This window comes from Neopsephotus bourkii, unplaced genomic scaffold, assembly GCF_033783945.1.
Source record: "Neopsephotus bourkii isolate Nb327-2 ecotype Australia unplaced genomic scaffold, CSIRO-AGI_Nbou_v1 NB_668, whole genome shotgun sequence".
Taxonomy (NCBI): domain Eukaryota; kingdom Metazoa; phylum Chordata; class Aves; order Psittaciformes; family Psittacidae; genus Neopsephotus; species Neopsephotus bourkii.
Window position 1 is genome coordinate 1,544,165 of NW_026901167.1, and position 22,588 is coordinate 1,566,752.

The following is a 22,588-nucleotide window of genomic DNA, read 5'->3' on the forward strand; positions in this document are numbered from 1 at the left end:
GCTCTCAGGGTATCTTGAGGATGGAGCTGGGGCATCCAAGGCAGCAGCTCTGGGCTGTCTCGGCTCCCACTTCCATCAGTGCTGTGTTTATCCAGTGCAGGTGCCAAACGCCTGTTTATATTCAGTGTGAGGGAGAAACGCTGTCAAATGACCAAATTACCTCCAGTGGCCAGAGCACATGGAATGTAGCACACAGCAGGGGACAAGTGTTAGCTACCAACCTGGCTCTGCTGCACATCAACACGGGCAGGAGCCAGCTCAGTATTGACTTTGTGCTCCCCTTGTCTGAGCGCTTTCCCATTGGCTGAGCAGGATGTGTTCACCCATCTCCTGCTCTGCACCTCTTGCAGGAGACACCCCCAAATGTTGTACCTCTAAAGCTGATAGCCTGTGCAATTGGCAGCTGGTCTGGAGAGCTGTTAACGCGTGTGGACAAAAGAGCTGCACGAAGAACAGTGTTTCATCTATAGCTCTTCCCTGTGAGGGTGCTGAGGCGCTGGCACAGGGTGCCCAGAGAAGCTGTGGCTGCTCCATCCCTGGCAGTGCTCAAGGCCAGGTTGGACACAGGGGCTTGGAGCAAGCTGCTCCAGTGGAAGGGGTCCCTGCCCGTGGCAGGGGTTGGAACTGGGTCATCTTAATGTCCTTTCCAACCCAAACCAGGCTGGGATTCTTGGATTCTCTGTGCACATGGAAATACCCTGGTGAGGCTTGAAGAGCTGTATTAAGGGGGGAAAAAAAGCCTCTAATTTTGCCGTAGCATTTAGCTGATGAAATGTAAAGATGCCCTGGGCTGATTAGTGATTCTGGTAATGTAATTAATGCCTCTGTTCTTTCATACGTGCAGAGCTGGAGGTCGAGCGGAGCGCTGAGTGGAAATCTGTCCTGAATGTGCAGTTCAGTGAGCTCAGAGTTATTGCTCCCTAGTTAGGATTCCTGCAGTAATTCCAAATTAAAGTTGATATCCTTGTAAACGAAAAGCGGGACATGCTCCTGAATTGCAGGGGCTGGGGAATTTGCTTGCAGGATGTGAATGTTAATGCAGCCCAACGACCGCGGGCCGGGCAGGGAGGCACTGGCAGCAGAGAGAACACGTTGGTGGGTGTCACTTCTTCGACGTGCAGGGCGGTGGAAGAGCCTGTCTGGAGACATCTCCACTTCTCTGGCTGCTGCAGGCACCCAGCTCCATGTAGTTGTGCTGTGACATCATCTTCATAGCTCAGCCATCATAAACCATTAACGCAGTTCCTCGTCTGAAACCCAAGGTGAGCTCAGCTTTGCATGCAGCGTGGTTCTGGCACACCCCACATGGAACTTTTCTCCTTTTCTTAGTTCTCTTCCTCCCCCATTATTAACAGGCATCGCGTTATCCAAACAGTAGTGACACGGGATTTGCTGCCATTGGTTTACCATAGATAACAGCGTGGAATGTTCTTCCCGTTTTGATTCAATAGTGCATGACAAGGGAATCCAATTTGTTCAGATTTAGATGACATGCCTCCAATTATGTAATTCCATTAGGAGGTGCCTGCAGCCAAGTCTGTGCTCACAGTCTCGGCAGACATAACTCTAATGGGACGTGTTGCAATATCGCCGTGTGGTGAGCACAACTTTGATAGAGAGCATGACCTGTCTCTTCCAGTTGTGTCTGTGGGAATGGGGAGGATGAAAAATGGCCTCGTTGTACTTAGGGCTCTAATCTGGTAATCAGTTATGTCACTACAGGAAGAAAGCTTTGCAATGAAAGGTGAATTTGTAATGCTATAGATTTTATGTATTCAAAATCAGACAGTAAATACAGCACTTTGAATATGATCTTAGAGTCGATTCTATAAGTGGAAGATATACTGGTTGCAGTTCTTCCTCTTGAACACCTCAGATTCCCATATACTTGGGAATGTTGGATATTTATGAGAATATAAAGCAGTGATGAAAACATAAGACTAAATCTTAGCACAGTTACAACTTGCTTTAAATTATTAATCTTTAGGAAGCATGATAAAAACTTCTGCTATGCAAATTCCACAGGGCTGGGGTTGGCGCACGTACACATTGCCATAGAGCTATCTAAATAATGCCTTTGAAATAACTGGGTAATGGTGATGCAGACTTACAGTTCCTGCAGGCAGGAAGAGGCAGTTGTAGTGGCAGATCTGTCTCTCCAAGAAGCAGGATGCAACATCACTCAGATATAAAGCTGTTTAAATGAATTCAGCATCAGTTGCAAAGCAGAGGATTTCTGCATCACCTTTAGGTAGCTCAGACAGGGCTCAGCTGGGTCCAGCTCTGCAGGGCCTGGATGGGGATGTGGTTTTGGTAGAGGATGCTCAGACCTGTAGAAACTGCAGAAATTGAAATGCATTTGATAGCTATGAAAAGGTCAAAGCTCTGACAACCATAAGGTGTCTGTTCCTCAGTCTTGCCTTGAGTGGTTTGGACCTACAGGCAAGTCCATTGCACATAGCTGGGATGTGAGCTGTGCAACCCACCTCTGTCGGCCAGTACTAACAACGGTACTAAATACTAGACAGATAGTATTTAAGTACATAGCTTTTATTAAGAAGAAAAGCTCCCTGGTCCTTGCTCTGGGAAAGTGTGAGTGATAGCATCTCTCCTTTAAGTCTTTTCCAGTTCTCACATGAATATATGGAAGAATTCAATAATATTCTAGGTTAGAAAATGGGCATGCATATATATACATATATCTAGAAAATCCATATTCTCTGATTTTCCCCTTATTTGAGAGAGAAAGCCGGTAACCAATTTCAGTGTGTGATGCATCCAATATCATCTTTCACATAAACAGAAAAAATATGCTTCCTCCATTGGTGGGATGAGACCAGGATGCATTTAAGTGTCCAGAGACGGTATCATTTTGTTTAAAATCATGGGAAGAGAAGCCCTGTCTCAATACATTGAAATGGTTGATGGGGGTGCTGCTGTTTTAACAACAGGATGGCAGAGATGCAGCCAAAGATGCTGCTGCTGTGCCCGAGCCCTAGCCCAGATCACTGCTGTTGGAAGCCCACGCTGCTTCTGTCCCCATCCCTGCCCGGATGTGGTGCCAGGAGACCCTGCTCAGGTGGCATTTGGCTGTGTGTTAATCTGGCCCCTTGGTGGATGGCTCAGCCTGCAGATACAGCAGAGTAGATCAAGCTCAGGTTCAACACCCAGTGTAGTGCCATGGGAATGAATTGTTCAGATAAATTGGGTAGAGCATAGTGTCTTAAAGCGCTCAATGGGAAGAGGCCCCGCTGCCTGGGTTTGATTGGATTTTGTGCAATCTGGGGAGGAATTAGATTGGTTTAGATTCACCCCTCTGGGGGATGGGCACTGGGGAGGAGGCTGCTGGCACTCAGTTGGTCTTTCAGGTTTATTTATCGCAGCAATCCAGCTGCTGGTGTGCCTGAGAGCAGAGCCTGCGCCGCTGCAGTGCACTTCATGCTCTGGAGCACCCCTTTGCCGACCTCAAATGAGAAAGCATTGATCTGCCACAGAGCAGGCTGCGTACCCCAGCAGCCGGCCAGTGCTTTGGGTTCTCTCCCTCATATCCAAATACCCAGGCAGGCTTCCCTGTGTGTTCAGGGGCTTCCTGGAAAGGGTTTGTGAAAGCACCCTTCCTCTCCAAGGTAAGTTCTGCCCTTGGGCCCTGCCAGCTCTACAAGCCCCCTGTTTGGCTCCCTGTAGGAGGAGGTTCCCCAGATGGGCTCAGAGGACCACCACAGGTCTCACCATCTTCACCTCTGGATGCCAGTATGTCGCTGGATTGAGTGACAGCAAGCAAATCTGCATGCAAGAGCCAAAGCCCATGTGGCAAAAGCTTTTCTGGCCAGCAAGGCAGGGCAAGGCAAGCATCACTGGCTGGCTGCAGAGCTGGTGCCAGCCCCTCCACCTCTGATGCTTGACTCCTGGACACGTTTCAAAGCAAAGTGGGAAAAGTTTGGGGTCCAAAGCTTGGCCTTTGCAGCATCTTCCCTTGTCTGTCTTTGTAGGAATGCTTTGATGTGTAGTGACGTGTGAGCATTTATATGTAAGGACATGCAGTGATAGGACAAGGGGCAATGGCTTCAAGCTCAGTGGAAATTTAGATCAGACATGAAGAAGAAGCTCTTCCTGGGGAGGCACAGGGTGCCCAGAGAAGCTGTGGCTGTCCCATCCCTGGCAGTGCTCAAGGCCAGGTTGGACACAGGGGCTTGGAGCAAGCTGCTCCAGTGGAAGGGGTCCCTGCCCGTGGCAGGGGTTGGAGCTGGAGGAGCTTTAAGGTCCCTTCCAACACAAACCAGGCTGGGATTCTGTGATGTGACATCCCAGGGGTGTCTGCACAAGCTGAGCTGGTGTTACCAGCACTGTGCCCACATGGGGGCACGATGAGGGGGTGCCTGTCCTCACAGCCGTCACTGGAAGCCAGCCTGATGCTGATGCTGGGAGAAGAGGGCTATCACTCAGTACTACGAGCGGGGAGAGGAAACGTTCAGCCTATTACACTCTGGGACACCTTCCCAGAAAGCATTTCCTTGCAGTAATTACAGCACTGATGCCGTAAGCCCCGGCAGCAGCTCCCCTTTGCAGTGCTGGAGATGAATGGAGCAGAGCATCAGCAAAGCTCCCCGCGGTTCAGTTTGGCCATAGCCTGTTAACTCAGAAGCCTGTTCACCGAGGGCACCGTGTGCTCCTCAGCCTGACACGGCCACACGCAGCAGGATGTCAGCCCAAAGCTCTCCATGTTCACTGCTGGAACTCCAGGGATGCTGCTGCAGCTGAGCCACCCAGAAGGGACCGATCGCTGCTGGGGTCGGGCTGGGAATCATTCAGCGGGTGCTGAGCTGTTGTATTGGGCATCACGGCTGGTCAGTGTTTGTTTTCCTTTCCCCTTTTAGTTTTATATTCTCTCCCCTTATTTCCTTTGTCATTATTAGTAGTAGTATCATATTGTACTTTAGTCATGAAGCTGGTTTTATATCAACCTGTGGGGTTTACAGTCCTTTAATTCTCTCCCCATCCTGCTCAAGGAGGGGGGAAGCTGAGCGAGTGGCTGCTGGTGCTGAGCTACCATCTTGGTTAAACCACGACAGTGCCGAATATACCAGAGGGGAAGAGGAGAAAATCTGGGGAGTTGTAACTGATAAGAGTGGGATTTGCTGGGGAAGGCAGTGATAAATCCTTCTCTGAGATGGAGCAAGGTCACCTCTTTGCTCCCTCAAGTAGGGCAGTTCCTCCTCATCCACCTTCCACCCTTTTTCCAAGGCTGGTGCTTTCCTACCTCATATCAGCCCTGCTTTTGGGGTGTGTGAGTTGAGCTCTGTTCTGTTTCCTCTGCATTTGCTTCCTCTGCATTTGCTTGGGGGGTAACTTGCACTGAGTTTCTCCTCCCAAAGCTGCGCAGGTTGCAGCGGTTCCGATGGGATAGGGAGATGCGGTAGAGGCAGGACTCGCTGATTGCTGAACTGTAAATTTGAGCTGGAAAATGTGGCTGTACTGTAAAATTCAGGACACCATCTGTTTCATTGCTTGCTTGCAGTAACATTTGTACTTGATAATTAAAATGTCACACACATTTTTAGCCAGAATAATCCATGGAGGAGTAGAGCTGTGTCTCCTGAAAATCATTCAGGAGATGCTCACAGATAGGAGCGATGCTGTTTTGAAGCATCTGTCTATGCTCATAGGAAAGTTTTGCTTCTTTTTAGAATCATTTCTGATTCTGGAGGAGGAGGATACAGTGATGGAGCAATGGGAGACTTTCCAAGGAGCTGTGAATCTTAGAGAACAACCCTGGTTAATTTTGCTTTAGGTTGGTCATGCTGGGGCTGGGCTGGTGGTGCCTCTCCTGGATTCCTTATGGCAGTGGTAGGTCAGCTTTGGCCTGAAATCCATAAGCACATACTATGTCCTAGCTGATACCTGTGCTGAATGCGTCTTCACTTGCCCCCAGGAAAGCATCCGATGAGGTTTTGGCAGCTCAGTCTCTGGTTCCCAGGCACATCACATGCTTGGGCTGTGTAAATGGTCCTCCAAGCACAACGCAATGGACGCATCCCCGCATTGGGTCAGGGTTGTGTAAGAGGTGAAAGTGTCATTTTCCATAAGTGTGGCTTTCTAAGGGCATCAACCTAACAAATTCAGAGTGAGTAACACGTGCTTTTGCTAAATGTGTGAGGAGGCACTATGGGACATGGGAAACGGGAGGTTTGGCCTGTCTAATGATTGCAAAGCCTGGTTTGCTTACCTGATGTAAACCCCCTCCCAGCTGAGTTTTGACACAACGAACGCATCTACAGGGTTTTATTAGGAATGCTCTGTGCTATTCCATGAGCACTTTAAATCCAGTTATGTCAGCTGCACGCGAATGAGGTTTTTAAAGCCCTGGTCTGCTGGGAGACATTTGAAGCTCGCAGCTTTACGGCGCATCAGTGTGTGCTATCAGTCAAGATTAAAGACGAGGCCTGTGGAGGAGCTGCAGTGAGCACTTGAGAAACTTCACTGAGTGCTTTCTGAGCTGTCTCCTGCCCTAAATCAAACACTTAAGGGCATCCCCCCTCCATGCAGACCTTCTTGTACCCGAGAGCTCGAGGCACGTCGTGACAGGGCCAGGTCCTGTGCTTCTGCCAGGAGACTGCATTGTGATGTGGGAGGGAGGGTTTGAAATACTCAGATTGTCTGCTCTGGAATGACAGTTTTGTTCCCTGGAGTAGAGAAGTGAGTTTAAATCATGAACGCCACGAGCCTCAGCGATGATTACGGGAATGTTTGCGAGTGACTTAATCAGTGGAGTTTGTCTGAGTGGCCCATTTTAATATTATCGCACTGATTAAGTTTTCTTAGCTAATGTGTTTCATTTCCAATTCAATTAAATGAGAATCCCCTACCATTACATGATATTACTGAAGTGCCCTGGTGGGGCCGGAGCACACTTGGTGTTTTCAATTGATACAGATTTCTTCATTACACAGTCTCATGGTGCTGAATGAAATCAATGAAAGCTTGAAATGAAAATTGCACCGAGTTGCAGCTGTAAATATGGTGCCTGCTCCTCGGTCCCTCTTTTAGCAGTCACCGAGAAGGTTTTAGTATCAGTTCATTCATTGCATCTCAAAGGCGTTTTCAACAGATGCTGCCTCCCTTTGACAGACTCTTAGAAAGCCTGGGAAGGATCTTCCTTGGGTTTCTGTGTGCCCAATGACTGTGATAAGCAAAATAGAAGTTGCATTAATGTGCCTTTTTTGTATGCTGTATATCCTCGCTTTAGCTTCTGAAAGCACTTTTGTGCAGCCTATCGTGGGATATATTAACCTGCATATGGGAGATTATCTGCAGAAGGCTTGTGAAGGAATTAACATCACATGTTTCCATGTGAGCCAAACCCTCCTCCTTTTATGTATTATGGAAGAGAATTGATTGAGCTCTGATATAGTAACAAGTGATTTTATAAAGACCTCTCTGGAGTTCATTCCATGATGCAGAGCCCTTGGAGCCGATCGTCTGATTTCTCCAGTGCCAAGGTGGGATGTTCAATAGAACACACTTTTTTATGTGAGGGAGCTGGGAGGGGTGTTCCTGCAGTTCAAGCAGGCAGTGGGAAATTGCAAGGAGTGCTCACAGTAAATCACAGCTCCTAAACACGCATTCCTACCTGCATACAGCAGACAAATGTGTGTGACACGCAGAGCCAGGAGCCCTCTGCACCCTTGTGCTTCTACATCCTAGTAACAACAGAACCCGCAGGTGAAGCACACAGGGTTCAGCAATCTGCTTCTTGTGCCCCCTTCGGGTGGCTGCTGGTCCCCAGCCCCGGGGGCACGGGGCAGGGTCAGTGCAGCAGCCCCAGCCTCACGTTTCTGTTCCATGCTGCTGCCCATGGCCCTGCATCAGCTCGTGCCCTCTGCTCACGTGCTGCTGAAGGATTGGCTCCGTTGATTATTGCATTGCATTATTAAAGCATTTTCAGCTGGTCAGAGGGTACGTGGCTCAGCTCATTTGAGACATAGCTAAAGTATACACGGGTAGAAGGAGAAAGTTTTTTTTTCTTTAATCCTAAATATATGGTTTTTATAAACAAGACCCTGTTTTTTTTAATTTTATATATATATATATAAAATAAATATTTTAGCATAGTTATTCTGGCTCCGTAAGTGCAATGAAAATGTTAGCCTTGGCATATCAATCGTGCTTTACAGATGACTGTAATTTCCTGAATGTCAAAACTCCAAATTTTTCTACTAAGCAAACTTTTCAGTGGCAAAATAGATTGCCTCTATAATACATCACTGTGTGCAGGGAAAAATGAAATCTTTATGTACTGTATTATGAATCAATGAGGCATTAAGATTCTTGGAAGGGTGAGTGGACTCTGGAAAATGAAAAACTGCCACTATTCCCTCTCTGTAAACCGCTGCTTATGGAGTGTAGGCTTTGCAAACCTCGGTCTTCTCGGCCACAGAAATATCAGTTACAAGTTGAAACCAATTCCTGCAATGGTGTTTGGCTAGGGTAAATACTGTTGTAAATACCTGATGTATAGCAGCATCCTGTGGTTATTCACCAGCTCTTCTGCAGTGGCCTCCTTTGAGTCTGGGAGGTCTGCCCTGTTTGTCATGAATCCGTCAGAGCTCTGCAAAAGGGGAGGTGCTGTCCTGTGCCAAGGGTGGAGACGCTTCACAGAACCCCAGCCTGGTTTGGGTTGAAGGGACCTCAAAGCCCCTCCAGTTCCAACCCCTGCCACGGGCAGGGACCCCTTCCACTGGAGCAGCTTGCTCCAAACCCCTGTGTCCAACCTGGCCTTGAGCACTGCCAGGGATGGGGCAGCCACAGCTTCTCTGGGCACCCTGTGCCAGCGCCTCAGCACCCTCACAGGGAAGAGCTTCTGCCTAAGAGCTCAGCTCAGTCTCCCCTCAGGCAGGTTCAAGCCATTCCCCTTTCCCTGTCCCTACAGGCCCTTGTCCCAAGCCCCTCTCCAGGCTTTTTCCAGGCCCCCTTTAGGCACTAGAATACTGTTAATAGGGTCTCCCCTGAGACCTTAGAGCAGTCTTGCTAGGGGATAATTGCCCTTTAGCAGGAAAAGCACTTTTCAAAGCCATTACGTTGCATGCTGCTGAGGCCAGCATCACAAATCCAGCATCAGCTCATTATCTGTCAGTATGGAAACCTAACGTGCTCTTATGCTTCTCTGCCACCTTCTCTCTCCTGTCCTTGGCTTTTACCTCCCGTGAGCAGCTCATTCAGTACCCTCCATCCGGTTACCTCTATCACGTAGTTATCCTAATGAGGTGGGAAGCTTTGCTCCTCTGGGTAGGTTATGGTGGGAGATAGATGTTTCCAAAGGGCAGTTCAGTCCTATCCCCAGCAGGCTGGGTGGGTGGGATGGGTCTGGGCCGTTCTGCCTAGCACTGTCACCCCTTCCCATCCCAGTCTCCAGGCTGGAGGCGGCGGATTGGGGACTGGCTTCAGGGGCTGAGTCACTTCTGTTTGCTGAGTCTAAAAACGGAAACTTGCTTCTCTTTTTATGCACCACTAAAAAAAACCCCAGTAAGTAAAAAGGGCACTGTTCTGCTGAATTGGTTTTGAGCAGGAGCATCCTGCAGGGAGCTTAATAATACAGGCAATTATGAAATTAATGCCACTCTGGCAAAGCTGCAGGGCAGCTTTCCCCTCTGCAGGCACTGCTGTGGACAATTAGTTTGGGTGTGAGGGTGGCTGGGAGCATCTTCCTGTGTGAGGCTGAAGGGTTGGTACTTGTTTAAAGCCTTGTTTTCATCATCTTTGTGTGCATGTGCCCTGTGTGCCCATACACGAACGTGTACCTCGAGCTGCAGAATCGCAGTGTTGCCATCCTCTGTGCCTGAGAAACGCTGCTTTCTTTGCACATCTCTCCTATTTGATTGTTTCATGGGCAATGATGGGCTGGGGAAATTGCCGTTCTTGAACAATCCAGCTCCTTTTTATAGGTTCCTCTGGCACTTTTCTCCTGCTGCCGTTACTGTGGGTAGGCTGCTGGCTTCCTACCCCCACCATTAGTGTTTCTAGACAAAACATCTCTGTGATTCATTGGGTGCTGATAGAAGTGAAAACATAATGATTACTTAGAGGAAATGTAAATTTACGTTTGCCAACGACTTTAATTCACAGTTCTGAAATACTTCTCTCCTCCCAGGCCCTTGTATGGAGCTAATGCATGACTTCGATGAGACATTAGGCAGAAGCTCTTCCCTGTGAGGGTGCTGAGGCGCTGGCACAGGGTGCCCAGAGAAGCTGTGGCTGCCCCATCCCTGGCAGTGCTCAAGGCCAGGTTGGACACAGGGGCTTGGAGCAAGCTGCTCCAGTGGAAGGGGTCCCTGCCTGTGGCAGGGGGAAGCCCATGGGGGATGCTTCTCAGCTGCTGCTGGTGCCATACACATCACTGCTGTGAAGCATCTGGGGCCGATCTGGAGGAGATGCAAACACTCGATTCCCAGCACTGCATCACTGAGCTTGCCAAGTATTTTGGCCTCATCTCTGTGCGCTGTGCTGCGGGAGCAGCTCTCGGCAGGGAAGATGTATTCCCATTTCAGGGGGGTTTCCAAGCGTGCAGGGTTGAGGCTGGAGGGGCTGCCACAAGATGCTCACCCCTGTCCTTCTAATTGTGTCTCTAGGTGATAAAGTTCATTAAGAATCAGGGTGAGTCACAGGATTTAAATGAGCGCTTTGCCACTCTCTGAGCCATCTCCAAACAGATGCCTGCCTCCAGCAAAAGAGGCAGCAGGGGTATTTCTCTTGGAGGAACAATTTGTGGTACTAGAAAATCATATTCTCAGTGGGCCACTCTTGATGGGATTTAACCTCAGCTACTGGGAGCAGAGCCTCCCAGCACCCGGTGCGGTGCAGTTGAGTTTGACTTCTCATAGGGATGCGGTGGGTATGATGGCTCAGCAGGGAGAACTCTCTGCCTGAGGTTAAACCCCATGGGCAGCTTCGGAGCCGTGCACAGGGGGGTTCTAAGAGCAGAGCCAGGAATGTGATTCGTGCCCTCTGTGTTCCCGACCTTCCATGGTTGTCCATGACTTTGCTGTCAAGTTCCACAGAGCAGGGACGTTCCGTGAGCAGTGTGGGATGCAGGAGCCTGCCTGCAGCAGAGGTTCGGTTCACTGCAAGAGTGGTGTAGGAGGAAGGGATGAGATCCAGGACATGGGCATGGGCCTGGGCCCGCTGTGTAGGGAGAGCTCCCTGTGGTGGATGAGCTGTGTGAGAGAAGTCCCAAAACCCCCATTGATTGCTCAGCTTTTAAAAGAATGACTCTGACTGCTCCTTTATGAGTGCCCTGCCCGTGGCAGGGGGTTAGAAATCAATGATCTTAAGGTCCTTTCCAACCAACCCATTCTATGATTCTAAATGAACCCAGTGGGGCTTTATTCAGTGGCATGAGTGGTTTATGGGCAGGGTGGGAAGGAAGGACACAGCCTTGGAACACAAGGAAGCCCTTGTGCTGCTCGCTGGTTCTGGTGCCTTGTTTCTGGTGCTGAAGCACCAACCCTGTGATTACTTTTCAGGTTTTCATAGCTCCATCCTTAATCCTTTGCATCCCATGCGGAATCTCTGCTGCAGGCGTGTAGTTCCTTTTGCTGGCTCTTCTGCTGGGTGTAGTACATATCTGATCTGTGCCTTTGCCCATGCCCCCTCAGAGAGCTTTCCTTTCCCAATGTCTGTCTTCACTGGGTGCATAACTTGGTTTCACAGAGTTAATGTAATGCACTTGCCCTGTTAATGTACTGCAGAGTCCATGCGACTTGGGGGAAAAAATCCCTCAAATAGGAAACACTTCCCCATCTCCACCCAAAGAGAGGGGGACACTTTAGTGTAAGCTAAAATTGCCTCCCATTCACTGCTCAAGCCTGTCTGTGGCACCAGACCATCCTAGCCAGGCTTGCCATCTGGATTGGCTTCACCTAGATACAAGCCAGCTGAATGGGGAGCCTTCACTTTGCTGTGTGAGGGGACTGCTCCAGTATGTTCCCTGGGGGTCACGTCCCTGTGTTTTCCCAAAGCTTTGGTTTGGGGATGGAGGTTGGGATGTTCCGGTGGCTGCGGTGCTCCTGTGCTGTAGGATTCTCACCCCCTGTAGCCTCAAAAGCCTTCCTTGCTAGAGCTCATTTCTCAGTAGGAATGGGAAGAGGTCCCTCAGTCCCTCACCTCCTGATCTATACGCTAATGGATGTGATGGTGAGAGGGTGCTCAGCTGTCAGCTCCTTACCTCATAGCTCCATCAAGCCAGGCTCAGGTTTCCAGGCTGAACGCATGGCAGGGTCTGACCTCCAGCCTCTGTCCCCCAGCAGGGATCAATACTGCTCAGCCCTAGCAGCAGCAGGAGCTGAAGCCAGCCCCAGCTGTGGTGTTCAAGGGAATGGTACCTGTTTGAACCCCACAGCCGGTGCTTGGAGTCCCTCCACTGGGGTTAAGGTGCTCTGGGAGCACACACAAGAGTTAAAGCCACCAGACAAGTGTTTCCTGCTGAGCCCGTTGCCACTGGCATGCAGCCCATGGCCCTCAGGCCTGGGGGATTGCTCAGAGAAGCTGCGGCTGCCCCATCCCTGTCTGTGATCAAGGCTGTTGCTGCTTTGCAGCCCTGCTTTGCACAGCCGGGGCAGTAGGGCTGGGATGAGATGTGTTCTTACCTACCCATTCTGGTGCCTAAGCAAAGTCACCCCTTCTTCACCTCATTTCAGCACCCCATGGGCCTCCTGAGCACCCATGTGGGTAGCTGCGCATCCTTTCCTGGCTCTGAAGTCTGTGTCTTTACTCTGCTGCCATGCCCTGGGGTTTCACACTGCCTCCCTTCGGCTTCACTTTCTGTGTGTTTTGTTTTCTTTAATGTTGCTGGTTTAGAAGCTTGCTACAAGGGTGCTTTTAGAAAAAAATCATTAAACTCAAAGAAAAGCTTCTGATTCATCCCCTGTGCTGGGCCGGGGCCGGGGCCGGGGCCGGGGCTGGCATGGATGCACTGTGTGACCACAGAGATACCCTTCAAAGCCAGCAGGTGGCTCAGGGTCAATAAACTCCTCAGAGAAATGCACAAAGGACTTTGAGGTTCCAGTTTGCTTCATGGGTTCTCTATGGGCTGAGCAGGAGGGGGAGAAGGGACCTCTCTGGGCTGAGGCACTGGGCAGGGGAAAGCAGGTCCAGCTGCTGACAGCAGCACGTTTCTTGGTCCCTTTTAACAAAAGCCATCTTAGAATCATAGAATAGTTAGGGTTGGAAAGGACCTTAAGATCATCCAGTTCCAACCCCCTGCCATGGGCAGGGACACCTCACACTAAACCATGGCACCCAAGGCCTTGTCCAACCTGGCCTTGAACACTGCCAGGGATGGAGCATTCACAACCTCCCTGGGCAACCCATTCCAGTGCCTCACCACCCTGACAGGAAAGAATTTCCTCCTTATATCCAATCTAAACTTCCCCTGTTTCAGTTTGAACCTATTACCCCTTGTCCTGTCACTACAGTATCTTATCTTAGCAGAAGTCATCTCATGGCAAAATGTCAGGCAGGGGCCTTGTGCTGTCCCCCTAGCCCAGTGTGTGCTGCTCCCATGTGAGGTCTGTGGATGCTGCCATGGGGCAGGACCACAAGTGCAGGAGGAAGAGGGTAGAGCATCTTTATGACCACATTGGGTATGGAATGCCCTGGGACCAGCTGCAGGGCACTCACGTGGCAGCAGCACCATCCCAGAGACAGTGCCTGTGCTGGGTGAGTCAGAGGGAGCTGTGTGAAACGTGGCCTTCCTGATTGTGCTGGTGGGCCAGGTGGATGCAGCATGAGGGCTGGCATTGCCACAGCTATAGGGAGGCCAAGGACCTCTCTCCTCTCTCCATCCCTGGCTTGTAGTACATCACCCTGCCTGTCCCTGCCATTTCCCTTCTCCCACCCAGGGTAGAAGCATCAAAGCATGAAGAGAGCGCAGTTTTCACACCCCAGCAGGTGACGTGAGCCATTAGTTTGGTGTTTATCTGAGGGGAGCTTCTGGCCTTTCCCGAGCTCCCCAGCGGTAATGGATCATGCACAGATAATTCCCAGCTCCAGCAACGCTCTGGCTTCAACCTTGCAGCGAGGCGATAAATGGAGCGGGCGATGCAGCAGCATGGGAGGATGCAGCAGCATGGGAGGATGCAGCAGCATGGGAGGATGCAGCGTGGGGAGCAGGCTCTGCGCTGTGGGACTGTCTGCTTCACACCTTCCTCAGGGAGTAGCTGCACACAGGGAGATACCAAAGCAAGTGATTGTCCCACCAGCTCCCATGGCTCCAGGGTCAGCCTGCTTTCCAAGCTGCCCCCGAGCTCCTTTTGTTCTCTGCTTCACAGGCATCGAGCTTGACTTTATTGGAGAACCCATGTTTCGGGTAAGTGCAGCTCTTTAAGTTGGAGGGATGATTCACAGTCAAGTTTGAGTGCTACCTGCCAACATGTTGTTTCAGGCTCTGAAGCACAAGCTTCAAGGAATGGGCAAGAGCTCAACACCCCCTTGTTAAGACAGCAGAAAGAACAAGCTGTTAGGTACAGAGATAAAAATAATTGCAAAGCTTTGAGTCTTCCTCCCAGTTGCAGCAGGAGGATGCTCTAAGTGCTGATGGCCGAATGACACAGCTCTGACTGGACGATGCATTAAAGCTTTGGTGACTTTCTGAAGCTTAGCTCAGATAACCACAGAGTAGTGTGGCTGCTTTCCTGAGCCACCCTAACTTGGATGAGAGTGTCTTGGGGCAAATCCAAAAGGTGGCGTTCCCAAAAGGGATGGCTCCTTCTTTGGTAGCATTTTAACAGGGCAACTGAAGGAGGGGAGAAGTGGACACAAAATAGCTGAGACTGGCCCAGCAGTGAGAAACCATCTCTTTGTGAGTCACGTCTTGAAAGCGGGATGCATGTGGGGGGAAATGGCATGGTATAAATCACAGCCGCAAGCCTGCTTGCAGGGAGCCGCACTCCAGCCAGTCTGAATGTGGGTTCCATCTAGTCTGAGGCATCCCATACACATCTCTGCTGACGGCCTGGCTTCCTGAGCGTGGGGTGCTGGGGGGAGCCCAGACACCTCCATGCTCACTGCAGGGTCCAGTGAGCATCTTTACTCAGGCTCCTCTGCCTCGACCGCAGCTTTCTTCCCTGGCGGGCTCTGATGGAGATATCTGCCTGGCTGAGGCCGCCGGGCACCTGGGGTGATGGTGATCCATTACCACGCAGCTCCTTCTGCCAGCACATGAGTTTTTAGTCATCCTTTAGTTTTTACAGCAGCAGGCAAGGGAGGCGCTTTGTCACTGCCTGGGACCAGTGCACAAAGGCACAGTGGCTGAAGAGTTTGAGCTATAATAAAATGCTCACTGTATCGATCTTGGCTCAGGATTTGTTTCCCTTCTTGCATTAGCTCCCCATTGATTTCTGTGGTGACCTTAGAGCACACGGTCTGGTTGGCCTTCTCCATCAGCCGGCAGCATTCCCGTGCCTGCATCCCACTTCCCTCCCAGCCTCACCGACCTGCTGATGGGCCAGGTTGTACCAGGTGCTCTGGGGTAAGCAAAGCTTTGCTTTTGCCTCCTTGGTTTGCAGAGGTTTGTTGATACCTGTTAGTTGCTGTAGTTAGTATAGGGGTTGCTGCTCTATGGCGTTAAGTTGTTATAGCTTGAGGGTTGGGTCATTATTTTAGTGGAGTATCCCAATAAACTAGATCCAAGGGTGAGGAGTCCTGGCAGGAGTTCAAGAAGGGGCTTGGGTTTGCCCCGGTGATGCTCTGTTTCCCCATGTTGGAGACCCCAACAAGGCTGTATCGTTGCTGCATCAAAAGAGCCTGCTGCACAAGCATGACCAGGGACAGCAACTGGTTGGGGTGATGGTGCTTGTGGGAAGTCCTTTCCCTTTGCCAGGTTGGGTTCTCCAACACTGCTGCAATGAGGCAGAGATGAACAGTGTGAGGTTGGCAGCTGCCAATTGTACATATGGTGTGAAAGTGAGCTTTGTCCTTGCTCCCTCTCAACTCCAGCTCTCAATGTGAAATCATTTAGTGGCACTTATGGGAAAAAGAACCTTCCTGTGGGTCATGGCAGGGCTTTGGCCCCTGTTTCCTGTATGGATCTGTGGCCAAAGCCCTTGGAGCTGGGCAGATGCAGTGGCAGCAGCGCCTGGGTGAGCATAGGGACAAGGATAGTGCTGACTGCAGTATCCAAGCACAAGGAGCCGATGTGTCCGGCTGCTGACACTGTACTGAGCTCCTTGGCTTTGTTTGGTCTTGAAAGTTTATTGTACTTTCTACTTGTTTAATTATTTGTGAGCTTGGATGCTGTAGATGGGAAGAGGAATGGCCGCTCTCCAGCCTTCCTTTCTGCTGTGCTGCTGGATGCATTTGGTGCTTGTGATTCTCCTTTTAGTCCACCCAGAGACAATTTTCTGTAAAACATTGACATCTAGTGGCTTTTGTGCTAAAGGAAAGGAGAGGGAACAACAGCCTGGCTGCAGGGTGGCTGGTTGTGATGCCGCTTGGGAAAGCAAATGAATGTCCCTTCTCCTCCTTATGCAGCACCAAGGACATGGCAGTACCACCCTGGGGGCTCGGGGCTCCTGAGGTCCTCATCCTAGAGAATGGCCTTCCCTGGCAGGACAGTTTGCTTATTGAGCTACTTCAGATTCTGTTTACTTGAGCAGATGGCTGGTATCCTGCCATCATTATATCCAGCATCATCGCTGAGGTCATGGTCATATTAAAGGAGGTGCAGAAACGATGCTCAGTGGCTATGGCTTTAGTCCCACCCAGTGGTGGACAATACAGTGTTTGATGGTGGATATTAACGTGCCATACAGAGGGATCCCTTAATGCTGTAAGGTTGAGCTTGCAGCTTTTCCAGCTGCAATGCCTCATGGGCTTCCCTGCAGCAGCAAGGGCCATTTTACTGTCGCTCCAAAAGTCAGTACCTCCTTTTGAAATGTTTTCTCTAACAAAATGCAATACCACATCCCTTAATATCCTGTTAGTCACTAATCTCTCCTCTCTCATTGATGCAGTCCCTGTGTCAAGTGAAGGCAGGTGGGTAAAATGGGATTTTCCAGGGCTTTTCCAAGACCCTCATTTCAGTGCAAGAGGGCTGGGGCTTTGGGGCACATTCCATTTCTCTGGCCTGCAAAAGGAAACGTCTTGTAGGAACTGTCTTCCTCCTGGCTGTAAGTGCTGCTCCGGGGCTCGTGCTGCTGAGACTCACGGCTGCTCACTGGAGCATGAGCAGCCCTTTGCAGACTGCATACACTTGTCAGCGCAGCTCTGTTGTACAAGGAGAATGAAAAGGCAGAGCTGTCTATGCCCTGCTTGTGCTGGGGCTTATGTCCTGGGAAAGACGTGGGGAGAGCATCAGTTGAGGCATAGGCAGGAGCACGGGCAGCCCAGCATGGAGCTGGTTCGTCTCCCTCAAGTTCTGTTCTGTAGAGGCAAAGCCCCTTAAGCAGGCACAGATGTGTGCAGGTAGGTAAACCCCTTCCCACTCCCCCCAGGCAGTTTGTTCTGCCATCCTTCCCCCTGCAGCGGTGAGCACACTGCAGCAGGGCTCCTGCAAGCCTCTTAAGTGCATCTCCAGCTTTCTATTGATTCTGAATGTTAATGCCCTGTGTGCTGGAGCCACCCGGGAATAACGGCTCTGCTTTCCTCTCCCCGTGGCAGGAATTTCTACTACATCACCATCCTGCGTGACCCGGTCTCCCGCTACCTGAGCGAGTGGCGCCACGTCCAGCGAGGAGCCACGTGGAAGGCATCCCTGCACGTGTGCGACGGCCGGTCCCCCACCACCGAGGAGCTGCCCAGCTGCTACACAGGGGACGACTGGTCGGGCTGCTCCCTGCAGGAGTTCATGGACTGCCCGTACAACCTCGCCAACAACCGCCAGGTCCGCATGCTCTCCGACCTCAGCCTGGTGGGATGCTACAACCTGTCAGTGATGCCCGAGGAGCAGAGGAACAAGGTTCTGCTGGACAGTGCCAAGGAGAACCTGAAGCGCATGGCCTTCTTCGGCCTGACGGAGTTCCAGCGCAAGACTCAGTATCTCTTTGAGAAGACTTTCAACATGAACTTCATCTCGCCCTTCACGCAGTACAATAGCACAAGGGCCTCCAGCGTGGAGATAGACGAGCAGACTCAGCGGCGCATCGAGGCTCTCAATTTTTTAGACATGGAGTTGTACGACTATGCAAAGGACCTGTTTTTGCAGCGGTACCAGTACATGCGGCAGAAGGAGCACCAGGAAGCGCGGCGGAAACGCCAGGAGCAGCGCAAGATCCTGCGGGCCAAGCAAGCGCTCCTCAGGGAGCAGGGCGAGAACAGCTCCAGCACTGACTACATTGGGAATGTGGAGCGGTGGCGGCGGTAGTTGGGGGGCACGCGCCAGGCACTGGAAGTGAAGCAGAACCCACCCCAGCCCGCACACGGGACACGACACAGTGACGCTCCTCGAGGGTTTGAAGCAAAAAAGAAGGTTAAAAACGTTGCCTTTGCAGTTGCCTTTGTTGTACTGTGCGTGGAACACTCAACCTTAGTGTGTAACTGAACTGTCCTTTTTAGGTTCCGGTGGCAGGAGCCAAGCAGGCTCATCGGAAACGGTTGCGTGGACGTTTGTTTAAAAGAAAAGGGAATAAAAAGAAAATCCTGACGTGAGTTCTGGGTACAAAATGGGATGCTGGAAAATGCGTGGGATGCTCGGCTGAAATCTCTCTGGAAAGCAAACTCATTTCCTAATAGCGAGCATTTGGCATACTCTCACAATACAGTATACGAGCAAAAGCTGTTCCCTTTGATTTTATCTTCATTTTGTTTGAATAACGTGCTTTCAAGGGCACCGACCGCTTCTCATAGTTACCAAGTTAATGAATGGACAGTGAAGGGGACAGTAATGGTCTAGAGAAAATATTGACTAGTTTTCTGTATAATATTGGCTTTTAAAAGGAATAGAAGGAATTTCTCTAGTTATATAAATATTGGGAATTTTAAACTTTTTCTACCTACTGCTGTTTAGAGTTTTGAGCTTGGTCTATCTCATATTAATACTAATGAAGACATACGTGCTTTTCAGAACTCAATGCCAGTGTTCAAGACACTGTTCCCAGCACCTTTCAGGGCAGTTTGATTTTAACCAGTCTGGCAAAGTTGCAGCATATTTTCATGTTCGTTTCATAAAGCCTCTTCCAAACTCGTGTCTCATTTTAAGTCTTTCTTACCCGTTAGAATACATAATGCTGAATTTCTCATTCCTTAATAATTGGTGGTATAAACTAGATGAAATTATGTTGCGGCTATTTGTGTAGTGTCTCTAAAAAGTCATAAACCTCTCCAATCCCAGCAATATTCTGAAGAGAATTGCTCGATGAGGAAAGTAGATTTACACTCGAATTAGGATTTACTTCCAGTAAATCTCTGCTACACCGGATAAGAACAGGGCTTTTTCTTTTTTTCCCTACGCTCTTAAGCCCTTCTTAGCGACGAGAGGCGAGTGATGACTAAAAATGATGGAAACCAGTTTTACCATAGCCATAATTAGACAGGGTGAGAAGGTTGCACGGGGATGCAGCAGCTTCCTACCCCTGAGCAGGCTTTGCCTGGGGCACAGGGTGCAGAGCTGGAGGTGGACCCGCAGCCCTTCAGCCTCACCAAGATGGAGCGGGAGAGGAGAAGGGGCCGGAGGTATGAGGGGCTCCTATAAATCTCTATGCAAAAAAACACAAGGAAGAAAACCTCTGTGAGGCTTGTGCTCTGCATTCAGCAAGTTCAGACGTTCTGTAGTAGCCTGCAATGCTCCTCAGCTTGGCACTAACTGGCGATCTCGGTGCGGGCACACGGGGATGGAGACACCCCAGCAGGGCGCTCCTTATCCCAACGCACACGATGCTTACAAGGCTCACTTGCACTATTGCCTTTTGCCTGTAATATCCTGTACACCAAGAGGGATGAGGGGGCACGTAAAATGAGGCAGAAGGCTTTAAAACCACCTTCACGGCTCCACAGCTCAGTTATCTGGCAGTGGTTTCATATCTGATGTTGTGTTGTGACCTGGGAGGCAGCGATGCTGCCGGGGGCAAGCGAAGAGCAAAGCAGCAGCAAACCAATACCCTGCGTTAGCAGCTTGGAAAAGAGAAATAACTTCATGTACAGCAATTTCTATTTAGTTTTTTTTCTTAGGTGAGAACTGCAGTTGCCAATATGATGTCTGGGTTGTACTTTGGTTTTCAAAGGGGGGGAAACAAATCACTGTTCAAACGGAAAGGCACTGCTGTAAACAGGAGGAACAAGCTGGAGGGCCTGTTGCAGAAGGTGCATTCTGGTTTTACGCTGTGGTGTGCATGGTTTACAGAGACTAGTTGCATTTTCTTTGTGTATACTGTTTATTGTATATAGGGGATGTATGAATATAAGGATACCATTTTGTCAGAACCATATCAGATTCTACTGATTTCCACTGTAGACGCTGTCTTATTGTGTAGATTTACAGGCCAATCCACTGACTTTGATTGTGTAATTTAACAATAGAACTGATAAATAAAATTTAACTACAGACTCGTGATTTTCACGTGATTATTTCCTTATCTGACAACATAGATTCATAGAATCAAATGGGTTGGAAATAACCTTTCAGCTCATCCAGTCCAACCCTTACCCCATCACTGCCAAGGCCACCCCTAACCCATGGCACTGAGGCCTCGTCTCCACGCTGTGTGAACCCTCGCAGGGACGGTGCCTGCAGCCCTGCCCTGGGCAGCCTGTTCCAATGCCTGAGCACCCTCTGGGGCAGGAATTGTTCCTCAGCTCCATCTAAACCTGCCCTGGTGCAGCTTGAGGCCGGTTCCTCTTGTCCCATCCCTTGTTCCTTGGGAGCAGAGCCCAGCCCCTCCTGGCTCCATCCTCCTGTCAGGCAGTTGGAGGGAACGATCAGGTTCCCCCTGAGCCTCAATTACCTGGTATTCCTGGCTGAAATTTAAGAGAGGAGATGTATCAGCTTGCCTACTCCTTCCCTCAGTGATTGCTGAAACAGCAATTGCACCGGTACCTGTCACATCTTATCCAGGCTCTGATCGCTTTGGATAACGTGTGAATTAGAAAGATGACATCAAAAAGCCCATTAGTTGTTTTTTTTACTCAAAAATAACATAATTGGAAGCAAACACGTATTACAGCATTACTAATACCATGCTATATAAAGAAGTTTCAAAGTTCATTGACAAAGTGGACGGAGCAATGACAACCCAAGTTGTGATCACAGGAAAGGTGGGATGCAGGCTCTGTGCCTGCACAAACCCTTCCTGAGCAAACAGCACAACAGCTGAACTCTTCCCTATGGAATTCAGTCCTGAATTTCCTCAAGCAATCTCTCTGTTCCAGGCTCATCAGGGAAGAGTGTAATCTCCTTTAAACCATTCCTGGAGTTCAGAGTCAACTCAATGCCATGGTGCTGATATTGCTGCTCTGCTGCCTCTGGAGACCGAGTGATGCTTTCAGAGCTGAAATGGAATTTGGGTCTGAGCTTCCAGAGGATCCATCAGCGGGATTACCCCAGAAACACTGGCACGTGGTTGAGCTCTGCGAGGCTGCATTAGGCCAGGCAGGTGAGGTTCTATCGCTGCTCATTTGGGGAGCAATGAAGAGCTGAAACAATATATATGCAAAGCAGTTATAATACTAGCAGAGGGCTGCGTGTTCATTTGCAGAACAGCTGCCGTCCCTTGGTATTCTCAGCTTGTGGAATTTGTATCTTCTTCGTATGACTGCAATAAGGTTTCCACTTGCAAGTTGATATAAACCTCTATATAAACTGTATAAAGTACAGAGGTTTTTCTGATGGGCATTCATGGATCAAGGGCTGCAAACCATTGCTGACACAACATTCACTCGAGCCCAGGGTCCCACAATGGCACACGTTTGGTGGCCAGTGGCACAGCGTTAAATTTGCCACTGAAAAGTATATTTTTGGTAAGTGAATTTGGGGAATGATGAGAGCTGTAATGAAAAGGGATACAGAGTTCAAGGGATATAGAGGCCAAATGATTTAGGCCAGTTTCCCAAGAAAGGAAGGATGCTCCCGGCTTTAGAAGCAGGGTCTCCACTGCCATCCTTACAGTGGGAGCCTCAAGGGGCTTCTCTTCCCCCATTGCAGTGGATGCCTGGTGCTTGGAACAGCAACAGCTCTGTAATGGTATTAGGTGAAGCACGTGGGAAGTATTTTGTGTGATATAAGCAGGTGGATAGGGGGGTAACACCATGCAGGAGATGTGTGCTCCACAGGGGGAAACTGGGAATATCCCCTCTGGGCATGGCAAGCTGGGAAGCGTATTAATAGACATCATTACATTAGAATAATTGCTGTGGAATCAGCAAGTGCATTTGTAATCTTTAATGCCCGAGAAATCTCACACAGTTTCAAAATAATTAAAAGTGGGATTAATCTAGATGCCAGACAAGGCCTGCCTAATTGCTAATGAATGGAGCTGTCGGAATGGCTGCAGCACCCTCAGCAGCATCAGCGACCCCAAACTCAGCCCTGGCAAGGTCCCCCCAGGTCCAAAGGGAACGTCTCGGCCACTCCAACCCAACCAACCCGGGGCTGTCAACGAAGCCCCAG

The 22,588-nt window shown here is 49.9% G+C and overlaps 1 protein-coding gene across 1 annotated transcript in view; it reads left to right on the top strand.

Moving 5' to 3' along the window:
• Positions 1–20,529, top strand: part of HS6ST2 (heparan sulfate 6-O-sulfotransferase 2) — a 120,031-nt gene extending 99,502 nt beyond the window's left edge. Inside the window, exon 2 of the mRNA XM_061353234.1 lies at positions 17,650–20,529. Coding sequence (XP_061209218.1) covers positions 17,650–18,352 — 703 coding nt within the window. The 3' untranslated portion in view covers positions 18,353–20,529. The remainder of the gene's footprint in view (positions 1–17,649) is intronic.
• The last annotated feature ends 2,059 nt before the right edge of the window (positions 20,530–22,588 follow it).